Source organism: Poecilia reticulata, linkage group LG15 (assembly GCF_000633615.1).
Source record: "Poecilia reticulata strain Guanapo linkage group LG15, Guppy_female_1.0+MT, whole genome shotgun sequence".
Classification (NCBI taxonomy): domain Eukaryota; kingdom Metazoa; phylum Chordata; class Actinopteri; order Cyprinodontiformes; family Poeciliidae; genus Poecilia; species Poecilia reticulata.
Window position 1 is genome coordinate 1,576,624 of NC_024345.1, and position 12,806 is coordinate 1,589,429.

At 39.2% G+C, this 12,806-nt stretch overlaps 1 protein-coding gene across 1 annotated transcript in view; it reads left to right on the forward strand.

Annotated features, from left to right (window-relative positions):
- ehbp1 (EH domain binding protein 1) overlaps positions 1-12,806 on the forward strand; it is a 159,071-nt gene that overhangs the window by 100,462 nt on the left and 45,803 nt on the right. Inside the window, exons 18-20 of the mRNA XM_017309054.1 lie at positions 3,646-3,876; positions 6,579-6,730; positions 11,997-12,135. Of these exons, the coding sequence (XP_017164543.1) occupies positions 3,646-3,876; positions 6,579-6,730; positions 11,997-12,135 (522 nt within the window). The remainder of the gene's footprint in view (positions 1-3,645; positions 3,877-6,578; positions 6,731-11,996; positions 12,136-12,806) is intronic.

Sequence of the window (12,806 nt, forward strand, 5' to 3'; positions counted from 1 at the left end):
AAGACCCTTCAAGGTCCACAAGACACAGCAAGTCGAGCTCTTGAGAATCGCCTCCCGTTTCAGTGTAGGTCATGGTGTTTTGTCACATGTGTGGCTTACAACAGTACAGTAAACACAACAATCATGGCAGAGAGGATAGACTATCATGAGTTCACAAGTTCGAAGGATGGCGAAATGATGATTGATGAGCTCCAACATCTCCATGAAAATAACATAAGGCATCGGATCAGAACCAAGCTGGGGGAGTTCAGTGTTTTAGTCCAACAGTACATACATCCTCACAGCCTTGGACAATCACTACTTAAAATATCCATCCTGGATCGTTTCAGGACCTCAATGCAGCAGTGACATGTTCGAGTCCCGGCCCGTTAACTATAGCCATATGTCTTCTCCTGCTCTCTCAAAACCCACTTTACTGTCGCTTCACTATCAACTAAAAGGCTACCAGAGCCAAAAAAAAATCCTAAGACAAATTCAAGCTATCCATCCTGCTCGGTTACTGAAAAACTGACTTCTGGAAGGTGAGTAGCACTGACCAACAAAATTCTGACCAACCACACAATATTTTTGCATACAGTGTGGGGCAAAAAATTAGAAAATGATTTTCAACATGCCCAACCATGCAGAGCCCTTAAGCATGCTCTAGGGAATCCACACTGAGACACAGTCAGTAATGCACTCGGCTCCTTCAGACTAGACAGTAGAAATTAGCAAACATCTGGAGGAAGTGCACATCTGTTGAGCTCATTATATGAGCTACTTCTCAGCTCAGTGCTCAGTGTTTTTAAAGTGTTAGTAGTGATGATGTGATGACTTCCTGAAGATGGAGTCTCAGAAAGAGCAGGAGTTTATAAAGATGCCCAATTTCAAGGCATCATTTACAAGGTAAGATTTATTTTAGGTCAATAAGTCTGAAAGCAATAATAAATAAAGTTGAAGCACCAAAATCAACGCTAATAAACTCTCATCAAGAGGGGGGGGCAAAAACAGCCAAGGACAAAGACTGTGAGACAAACTGAAGATAACACTTGATTTATTTGCTCCCTCAGCATTTCTGTATTGGACTAATTGTTGATCTCATTAAAAATGGAGTCAGAGGAAAGAACAGAACCGTAGAGGAGGAAGAAAGAGAAACGCTGTGGGCTGTGATACACAAGGCCTGCCGAGCAGAACGGCTAATCCTAGCCCCCACTCTCTCCGTCTCTCTGCCGCTCTCCCCTCATCACCATTCACAGTCCTTTAAATGCACCTCGGCCTGCCCCCTCCAACAGTCTGCCCGCAAAGAAACTTTCCAAACTCCATCACCATGGCCCCCCCTATTAATTAGGCTTCAGCCAGCCACGCAGGGATGGCGCTTGCTAGCACGCTTCGCATCGCAGCTAGCAAATTAGAAAAGAAAAATCAGGAAATACTGTTATTTTGACTCCCTCTCCTTCCCTCTTTGTTCTTAGTGTTTCTCTCCTCCAAGTAATAAATAGCAGAGGAGAGAGCTGCAACGTCTGACACTGTTTACTGATTGTTTTGTTTTTAATCCATGGTGGGTTATCCATGCAGCTAGCGCCGCACAGGTCTCCATTTGACTTTCTCCTAACATGCTTTTTGTTTTGTTCCTAATGTGGAGACACCATTGTTTCCAACGAACCCCTCAGGAGACTTAATGGAATATGTGCTTTCATGTTTTTGAGGTTTTTTTGTTTGCCTCACCTCTTTTATCTGGAACAAGAAAGGCCAGCAACAGATCTTTGAATGAGGGAGAAATTATACAGAGTTCTCATTTTCACATTGTGTGCCAGAGTTTTTTCTTTCTTTTTTTTTTTTTTTGCCCCAACACACAAACCTACTCAGACATGAGGTACAAACTTGACTCTCTGCTAGACTTTACTAATTTAGTTTGAGCGTTATACTGGAGAGTTCGTTGTTTGCTCGGGTGCTGGAAATTCTCGTAAATGTTTGAAATTTACTTTGGAGTTTTCAAGGTTTGAATTTTGGATAAAGAGCCCTCGGAGGCATAGATTCTTAATTGCTTTCAAACAAATTGGTGTTTTACTAAATGGTTTGCTCTTTTAGATTAAAAATACATTAAACTCTTAATGCAATAAAGACTTCTCTGGCACACAGTATGTCATATTCATTCAGGGCATTTAATGATAGAGTTGAGCTTTTCTTTTACCAGGGTGGAACAAAAATGCAGCAAACTTAGTTGTACTACCATATAATCTTGAAAAAATGAAGTGTAAAAGGAGCCCAAAAACAAAATGTGGGTTTTATGCCCAGGATGAATAAGCTTGAACTTTTGACTTAGCCATATATTTGTATATGTTAATGGGGAGTATATGAATGAATTTCCCTTCAACTAGGATCAGTAGTATGCCTTATTATTTGTAATTCTTCTGTACATAACATCATAATACATAAATACCATACACTATGGGTGTTCAGATATGATATAGATATCGGCTATCGGTCTATCAGCCAAAATCATGGGTATCAATTATGTTGGCGTGCACCTAAATTTCTCAGATAGAAGCGTGCTGAACTAAATGCTCCACTCTAGCATTTAGTCCGGCCCAGGATTTCTGTCCAGCAGTACTTGTATCCCAAATGCAGACCGATTAGTTAAAGATAAATGGGTATGTTGTTTTTGTACCTACTATTTACTACTGATCTCTGTTTGAATAATAACACTACAAATAAGTGATAAAACTATTTAGAATTCGTGCTGATATCGTATCGAGTCATGTTAGTATCGGCCGATACTTTGAGCTGCATTATCGGTATATCAAACTGAACGTTGTATCAGGACACCCCAGACATGCACAGTAAAATTTTAATTCTTTAAGGCAACTTCACGTCACATTTCATGTGGGGAAAAAATGTATATGCACAAAATAAGTTTACCTTGGAGGAGATTTAAGAACTGTAAAAATAGGACTGGACAATATGGGTGAGAAACGTATCACAATATAAGCATTTCATATCAGTCCATCGATAATTATTGATTAGTGTTTTTGTTTTAAATCTCTGAAATACTGCCGCAATTTTCACTCCATGTGACTACATTTTATTTTTACACAGCTTGGCACAGCGGCACAAAATGAAATTGCTACTTAGCAAGTTACTGAACTGGTTGTTGCTAGGTAACCAAAGAGTGAGGAGTTAGTTGGTGCCACCCATATTGCTTAGAGGTGAGAGTTTGAGCAGCTAAATCTTTTCATCTGCCTACATCTCCCAGAATACTTTGTGATTCGGAATTAAGCGAAATGATTGGATATTCTATCAGACATATCATCTATTGATATTGATCACATGTTTATCATGATACATATCTATATTGATTTACTGTCAAGCCCTATATGAAATAACACCACATGCAAACCGGACAGCTTCTCACAGTGGCCATGAATGTACTACATGTAACTACATGTGCTGAACAGTTGAGTTTTCGGATCAATAACTCAGGCAGTACGATCACAGGCTGATGCTAATACAACCTAATCAAATACTGTCTTTCTCTTCTCTTCCCTTTCATTCTCCTTAACCACCACCCTCCTCATTGCCATGACTACACTTAACCCTACATTCTCTCCTCCTTTTTCCTCTTCATTTGCTTCTGCCCATTTGTTTTCTCTAACTTTGCATCCACAGATGCTTTGGGCAGGTTGAGAAGCTTTGAGGAAGACGATGTGGACGGTGAAAAGAGTGAGGATGAGGAGCAGAGTAGGGAAGAGGAAGAACAGCTCCACTTTGGTGATGGTGATTCTGCTGATGCTGCCTTGGCTGCTACTAACCAGCTTCCACAGGAGGCCCTTCCGACCACATCCACCCTGCGGGGGCGCCTGGAGCTTACTAACCCCGCCTCTGAGCTAACCTCTCTGGGTAAAACTAATGGCTGATGCTGCGTGATTCATTCGTTCTTCTAACTTATTCACTTTCCCAGGTCAAACTTCACCTCTATCATGAATTCATACTAATCATTTAGAGTTGCTATGTTTTGTTCTTCTAAACTATGCAAGGACAAACTTTTTCTGATGATTAAAAATACACTAACTCGGAAAGAAAATACTTCTAAACATTCAAGTTTGTTGTTTGTTTCATCAACAAACTTCCCAAACTTTTGATCATTAAACTGAAAAGTTTCTCCAAAATAAAAAATATCTCCAGGAAAACATTTGGCCAAATCTTCAGAGGTAAACTAATTGCTTTATTTTATTTTTTTTGTAATTAATTCATTCTGTTTACCGCCTTCATTTTCCTGTCGATGTGCGATAGGTTAGAGTACCGTGAGGGACACGACAAAACAGACATGAAAACAAACAAATGCTTTCTCTACCGTTTGAAGTGCATTATCTTTTGCTTTTCTTCATTATTGTTGTCTTTGTTGGTAATGTTTTTAAAAGAAAATCTGTGGTTGCGAACGTAGCTTTAAAGCGTCTGATGCCGCCCTTTAATCAGTCTATATTAACTCCCTAAATGCAGCGGAGATTATTTGAATTTTGCACGTGTTTTAGCTGTGTTTTGTGTGATATGACAAAGTTCAAGAGTGTGTGTCTATATTTGGTATCTTTATACATGCATGTTGCTGTGCGTGTGGGTGTGTTTGATGGCTACACACAGGGAGATGACACATGAAACGGTTGCCCTCCTGTTCTTTCATCTTCTTCAATGCAGTGGTCTGGCCTGGCAGGGGAGCTGTGGTTACCAGTCCCTGGAAAATAGAGCTGTATGCAGCCGCTGGCAGACACACACATGCACACGCACATGCACACACCGAGGCAGAGAGAAGGAAACGCACAAGACAGAATAAAGCAAAAAATATATATATTGATAGGTGGATTTAAAAAGAGTCTAAGACGTGGAGTAAATGAACTTCATAATCTATTTTATTTATGGTTTTGGTTGTGTATGTTTTTGATTTCCATTTTATTTATTGTTTTTTGGTTGTTGAGTTTTATTTAGGATATTTTAAATGTCAGTTCCAGAGTTACATGTTTACAAAGTTAAAGTTGATAGAGCTTCCAGAGGGCAAACTTGCCATACATACTCATGCCATTTTCAACAGATGACTTGAAAATGCTCTTAAAAAATGATCATGAGTTTAAATTACCCCCCAATAGTTCCAGCAAAGGGAACGCTTAACTCTTCAGCATACAAATAAATTTTGGGCAATTTCATGCTCCCAATTTTGTGGAACCACCTTTGAGATGGCATCTTCCTCTTCCAACACAACCGCGCACAGCACACAAAGTGGTTTTGATGATCGAGTTTTGTGTGGAAAAGCTTCCACACAACAAATCAAGAAAATGAAACATCTTTGTTTTGAACTAGAGAGCAGGTTTTCTCTTCTAACATCAATGTTTGACCTCACAAATGCACTTTTGGAAGAAAGTTAAGACAGTCTTCCCAGGAGAGTTAAAGGGTTCTCTTCTTTCTTGTTTATTCCACAGTACCCAACAAGTTAGTGTCATTAAAATAAAGACAAGTGACCTGATACTTGACTGATATTTGTAGCTGCATTCCTATGCAGAGGAGACAAATACGAGCCATTTAGCCAAAGTAGCACATATTTTTGGAGACGAGACTTTAGGATGCTATTTTTTATTAAGTACAATGTTAGAGCATCATGCTGTGTTTCAGTTTTGCTTCCTTTAGTACTGGTGCATTTGACAAAGTTGATGAAAAATTGAAGCAGTGCTTTTTAACTTTAACCTTAAATTAGCATCTATATGGTTACGATACAAACACCTGTATAAACAGACTAACATTAAGCATCTGGAATGACTCAGACCTCAACACTGTAAAAATGTATTGACTATTATGAAAAGATTTGTTCATGCCAGGAAGTGAAGAAATTTAAATTAGGCGTGCACCGACTGCAGTCCCCTGGTCAAACACCAGTCTTTAAAAAGCCTGACATGCCGATTTGGGCGATACCGATATTTCTTTTTTTTCTTTAAAGTTGATAAATGTTTGGCGAAGTCACTAAGTTTTCTACAGTGGGGCGACTATTCTGTCCTGTAAGTCCTCTCTCACGACAGAGTGAAGGGGAACGGTGACTGATTTTCAAACCGTTACTTACATGTAAAACTGATTCGTATCGACCAATTTTCCACAATTAAGGAAACATGGGCCAGTTTGTCAGTGCATCCCTAATTCAAATGAACTTTGCCAGACAAATAGTGAAATATTGAACCAGAATTATGCCAGAACATTGTTCATGGCTATGAAACCAGTGTAAATGATCTGCAATTATCTAATGGATGTTTATTAAGATATTAGTGGTAGTGTTTGTATACATTTCAGCCTTTATGCAAATTTTTTTATTGACTAACAACTAGAGAAAGCTTTGTTTCTCAAAATTATTGAAGTTGTTTATTGGCTGCGTTCATCCAGGACCAGGATGAACGCATCCTGCAGAAACAACCAATGAAAGAAATCATAAAAGCACCCAGTTAATTTGACATTAGTGTAGTTAATTAAGTTGATCAGAACTGTATGAAATGCTCCGTTGTAAGACGTTTTGACGTATCTTGGGTCAGTTATGGCTCTTCCATGTTCTTATGCTCTTGCTTCTCTCTCAGGCACAAACAGCAAGCATGTGGATCTGAAACTGAAGAAGCTGACAGAGGCCAGTGGAAGAGGAGTCACTTCCCCTTCATCTCCTTCCTCCACGTCGTCCTCATCCTCCCCAACCGCCTCCTCATCCTCACCGCTCAGCCCTGCAGGATTGGAGGTACCGACACACACTGAGTGCCTTTTTTTTCCCCCCAAACTCTCTCTCTGTTTTGTCTTTTTTTGTTTTTTTTCCTCCTACTCTAGGCACCCTCAAAGGTTCAGTCCAATCAATTAGACCAGATTGACCCCGTTTGTCAGCCTGCTGACCCTTTGTACTCGTCTGTCAGTCGAACCTTCACGGAAGACCACAGTTTATCCCTCTCATGTCTGTTTAAAGCCATGACAAACGTACACGTGGCATCTGAGTGCTCAACATTTATGTGTCGCCGTCCCTTCTATTGACTGCGACCTTTCCAGACTGTTAGGCGTGTGTGTGGGGACAGGTGTGGAGGAGAGTTACGTCTACGGCTTCTGATGAGAATATTGAGTCAACGTGGCAGCCAGGCAGCCTGAACATCTGTTTAATTGATTTTGAATGTCAAGTAGAATAAAGCGAATGCATGCATCGCTGTCAGAACAAGTTAAACTCTCAGAGTGTACGGCAGTGTGGGATGTCTTTGATCAGCTATTCACATAAACACCCTCTTGTGTTCAAAGCCTAAACGGCTTAGTGCTTTGTGGTTGGAAGAGTGCATATGTGTGCATGTAATCATTTGACCCTCACAGAAGTAGAATCAGCCAAAGATTTGTTCTGGGCTAAAGCATGCGACCTAAAAATGCCAAATGTTGGACCTCTAGTCGCCAGTAGTGTGTTTGGGAACTCCATCACTTGGTGCACCTTTTTCTCCTGTTTTTATCTCAAAAATGGCTTCATTGGTGCTGACATTATGACATTTTTTTTAAATCTGTCAATCCCACTTGTCTTACCTAGTTATTAAATTTCACTATGTCACAACTGTGATGAAACAAAATCATGTTCTAGTAACTGAAGCATAATTAGGATGGTTCAAATTTGTGTCCAACAATATCAAGCTGCACAGATAAAATTTACAAGTGCAATAAAGAGGTTCAGCACAATAAGCTTTTGCACCTTGTTACACTACAGATTTAATGACTAACACAGTTCATGATGATCTAAATCTTAAAATGTCAGAATTTCTATTCAGTTTTGTACTTTTGAGTAAGTTTTGAAAGACATTATTCCTAATTAGTCTTTCTATTAAAAAATATATTACTGCAGCCTATAAAGCTGCACTGTTTTTTAAACGTATATATTTTGTTCTGTTTTGAAGAGAATTTCAGTCTGAGATTCAAATGGGAAATGCTGCAAAACCTATGCTGAATCAGCAGCTGGCAATAACATCTACTACTTTAAAATTTAAAGACTAAGTGAGCATGGCTAAAGTGACACTGGGCTAAACATTCCCCCGTGTTTCTGACCTTGGGGAGCTAGCCGGAGCCAAACCAATATTCTCCCAATTGATTAAATTATTTGATTAAAATTATTCAGAAACAATTAAATGGATTGATTTATCAAAATGTGCAAGGTTTCCATTTGCTCATTTTAATGTGGAGACTTTTCAACAAAAAATTTAGACAAATCTTCATTGAAAATCTGTTAGGATACGCAATGTTTGCTCTGTGTATAATTATAAAAGAATCGGGAAGGTGGAGGAACACTGAACTAACCAATTTTGTCACGTTTGACTGTGAAGGTGAAAAAAGTGTTAAGAACTGAACTATGGGGAAAAAAAGCCTCATTTCCTAAATCTGTCTACATTTTCTTCAGTTGTCCTAAGATATCTCTCTGAAAGTAGTTGCGAGTTTGCATTATGTTTGTGATTTTAAAATGAGGGATGTTTGGGGGCTCCACAGAGTCCTCCAGGCCGGTGTAGCGCCCTGCGAGAACATCACCCACCAGCACACACCGACCCTCTCATTACCGATTGTGTGTATTCGCAGCCTCGGCAGCACACGATAAGGGCATGCGACGCTCAGCAGACTGCAACATTAGTCACGCAGCCCCCTGCATGCACATTTACAGACTCACATGCACTAAAAGCCCTGAATCACCACTGCTGCAGCTTACCACAGTGATGGCAGCAGCGATAAGAGATGGAGGGAGAATGAAAGAAAGCAAGAAGGGGCAAACACCTCAATATCTGCTCGTGCCAGAGTGTGAAAAGGAAACAGAGGGGTAGCCAAGTGGGCAGGTGTTCGGTATTTAGTGATTGAGATGGTTTCGCCTTTAGTTGAAATGCGGCGGCAGATAAACAACCGAACGACAAGTCACAGCTTTGCAACAGTTAAGTGATACATCTGCTAATAGTAAGGAAACCTCTGGGCTGTAATCAGTTCCCTCAGGATTCTTACTTTTTTGCTAAATGCATTATTCTCTGCAAATGGTGCAAAGACTTGCAGTTTTATGTTAGCGTAGCACAAACATGTGTTTTGTAAATCTTCATTAAAAAAATAAGGACACATCCAGTTAAACTTTTATTTATACAAGCTTATGAATTATTTATTCAATCAACCTCTGGTTGTGGGTCTTTGTGTTGTCTTCTGCTTTACTTCTGAAATTTTAGATGTCATAATGTGATAAAAGTTTCAAGATCAGTTCAAGAAAAAGAACAGTTGAAACCCTACAGGAGTCGGTTCACGCAGGGAGTAAAACACAAACTCGATCATGATTTTATGCAGTTTGATTCTAAACGAGATTAAGATCTGAAATGCTGAACGTTGCTTTTTTTCTGGTAAAAGATGGTTTTAAAATGCTCATAATGGAGAGAGAAGGATTGGGTTTGAAATTCTTACTGTATGACAGTCTTGAGTAAAAATACCACAGTTTTACAGTGTCACAGTATTAACAAACATTTACAGCAAAATGGACATGGTCTAATTTATAGACTAAATTTTATTATTTGTATACACTGTCTTATAAAATTAGGGGATTAACAGTTAAGAAAACATGACAATTGAGGAGAATATGACTTTTGCCATTTTGCTGTTTATAGAGCAGTATAATTAGCAGGCTTATTGAGTCAGGCTAACTACTTAGTTAGAAAAAAACTGCTCATAGCTTCCCCTAAGTGAACTTTTTTGGATAAGTTTTTAAGCACTGATTTACTTGGCTGTTTTGTACATTTTCAGTTGAAAAAGTTCAACATCTGTGTTAAAGTTTCACTTATTGAGTGTTAAGAGTTCAGGTAGACGTTTTTTATCCGTGCCCTCATTTTAAAGTGGGTGAAGACTATTTATGCAGCTGTTCTGTTTCCTCTTCTCACATTCGCTCTGCCTTCCCCCTCCACCAATAACTTTATTTCAAATAAATATACAGGAACATAATAAAACATGGACAGTATAGAATAACATGAAAGTAAACATCAGAGACATTAAACATGTAAAATATGTTGTCAGAGCTAAATTGGTGCTCGAGGATTGTAGTCGTTCAAGGGCAGATGTAATTTGAAATGAAGTTAGCGCTTTAGCTTTAGCTTCTGCTACACATTGTGTTGGTGGAGAGCTTTCGCATTTACGGAGCTAAAGTTTTACCTAACCCTAAGACACCACTGGTGTGTCTGGTGTCAGAACCATTCAAAACAACTTTGAATGGTTTGTCAGAACCATTCAAAACAACTTTGAATGGTTTGTCACCAGATCCATGCTTCCTGAAAGCTACAAACACAAAGTACTCCTACATTCTGTTACTGAGTTGGGAGACATCATCTGAGAACCTTCAGCTTTGAGATCTTCTTGCTCTTTACTTTTTATGCCCTTCAGTAAATTTAAATAATACTCACTAGCTCTGTGAGCTTCCATGAGTGTATGTGCATCCAAACACTCACACATGCACACCCCTTCACGCAAAAGCACACTCAAGGACATCAGTGCTTCCACATATCCCAGCTCTTGTCCTGTTTTAAAATATTTAATTGGCCTTTTTGTATAAAAGCCCAAAGCACTTCATAAATAAATTTTTCTCAATTTGACACAAGGTTTTAAGAGGCTAGCGGAAGCTGACAGCCTAATAAACAAAACAAAGTGCGAACAGGCTAATTGCTGACTTTGTTTTTCAGAGTCAATAATGTGAAGACGCTCTAGCAACTCCTCGTCTACGCCCCGTTTCCCCATTTTCCCGTGCCGCCTCTATCAGCCGTCCCCCGCTCCCGCACACCCTGCTTCACTATCTCCCTCCGTCTCAAGCGGTGGAACGTGTTTGCCCTAATTGTCGACTTTATTACACGTTTCGCCGTCTTATTAACGTTGCCGCGACGTCAATCTCGACCCGAAGTCGGTTTCTTTTTCCACTCGGCTTGGCATACTCGGGAGTGTCGGTAATAAAGCGTTTCTGCATACCAGTCCTGATAGAGGGAGCGTGTAGCTTTTTAACATGTGCTCACTTTGAAAACAATAGCAGCTTTTTTTTTTTTTTTTGGCATTTTGCATAATCTGAATATATTTTCTGGCTTGAGGTTTTGTTGAAAGTCAAGTTAATTGCCTCCTTTTTGTCTTGCTCATGAGTGAGACACAGAATGAATGCACTTGTTTGTGTGTGTGTGGTTTTTTTTAGAGCTGCACATACTAACAAATTATAATGAAGCTTCTATACCAGGGGTGTCAAACTCATTTTAATTTTGGGCCATGTCAAAAATATGAATGTTCTTAAAGGGCCGATTGTGTCAGAATCTAATGATAAAAACCCATTAAACTGTTAAAATATCAATAAACGGCTCTTTGCTTCAGCATTCAAGAAGTGTTCCTTAAAATGAAATAATAATTGAATACCTTTTCAGTCAATCCAGAATTTCTTGATTGTTTTTGTGTTTTTTTGCAGTCAAAATCAGATTTTGCTAATTTAGAACTATTTGTAAGGATGTTTTTTACAACATTTAGACTAATGTAGGACGTTAAATGTGACTTTTTACTAATCGAAGTATTGATCACGGACTACAACTTGACATCAAGTAAGGCTGAGGCAGCAGTAGCAGTCACTTAACCACGATGTTTTTGGCCAATTTTGATTTAAAAAAAAAAAAAAAAACAGCAGTAAAATCTGAAAAAAGGTAGATTTTTTTGTGTGAATTTCGCAGTTTTGCAAAAAAGTGAAGGCACTTATTGATGTAATTTGGAGTCTAGAGGGCCACATAAAAAGCTACAGCAGGTTGGATTTGGCCCCTGGGCCTTCAGTTTGACACGTCTTCTACCAGTTTTATCTGCTGCTCTTGTTGTAGGTGTGTAAATGGTTAAAATGAGCTACTTTGGACCAGTATTTGATAAAAATGTCTGAAGCAGACCTAAGAGTCACTCTTTCATGTCTTGTTCTCACGCAGGTGTCGTATTGTGATGAAGGTTGTGAAGTAGGTTGTGTATTCTGTCTGTCTCAGAACAACGCTGAGGAGCTGCGGGCCGAGCGTCTACGCAGAGCCACGGAGAGGCTTCGGAGTCCCGTCGTCTTCAGCAAGGATTCCGCTGTGAGGAAGACTCAACTGAAGTCCTTCAGTCAGTATGTGGAGAATAGACCGGGTGAGGACAGTGTAACTCAGACACACACCTCTGTAGTTAGCAAGGGAGGCCAGTTCACTTCCAGTTTAGTGTTGAAAACAAAATTTCCCATTAGTAGGTTGGTAATTTGGCACCATGCTCCAATTCTCTTGTTTAATGTTGTCTATTACTTGAATAAGTCATTCATGACCTCTGAATAAATCAGTTCTATTAAGAGAACAAGAATGAATGTTTTCCAGGATTGGACTAGACCATATCTGCTCCCTCCTCTTGGAACTTGTTACAAGAAACTTTTAGGTTGACTGAATTCATCTAGTTTAGTTGTTTAAATCTAAACTAAAAATTCTTGAAGCTGATTCAATGACAATGCAGCTGGGTTTGTTTTAAAACTTGACATTTTCTTTTGGCGGTGTATTTTTTGTATCATATTTGTTGCTGCCTCTTGGCCAGGACTCCCTTGAAAAAGAGGTTTTAATTCTGGTAAAATGAAGGTTAAATAAAAAAAAAACGTCCTGTTTGCAGTTCTAGGGACACACAATATATCGGCACTAATATTGCTACCGGCCAATATTTGTTGTTTTTAAACACATCGGAATCGGTCTGATAAATAAAACTGGCCTATATCAAAAAATGATATTTATTTCCATCTTCTTGTCTTTATGTTTCTGGAGGAGGAGGTTGGTTATGTAGTA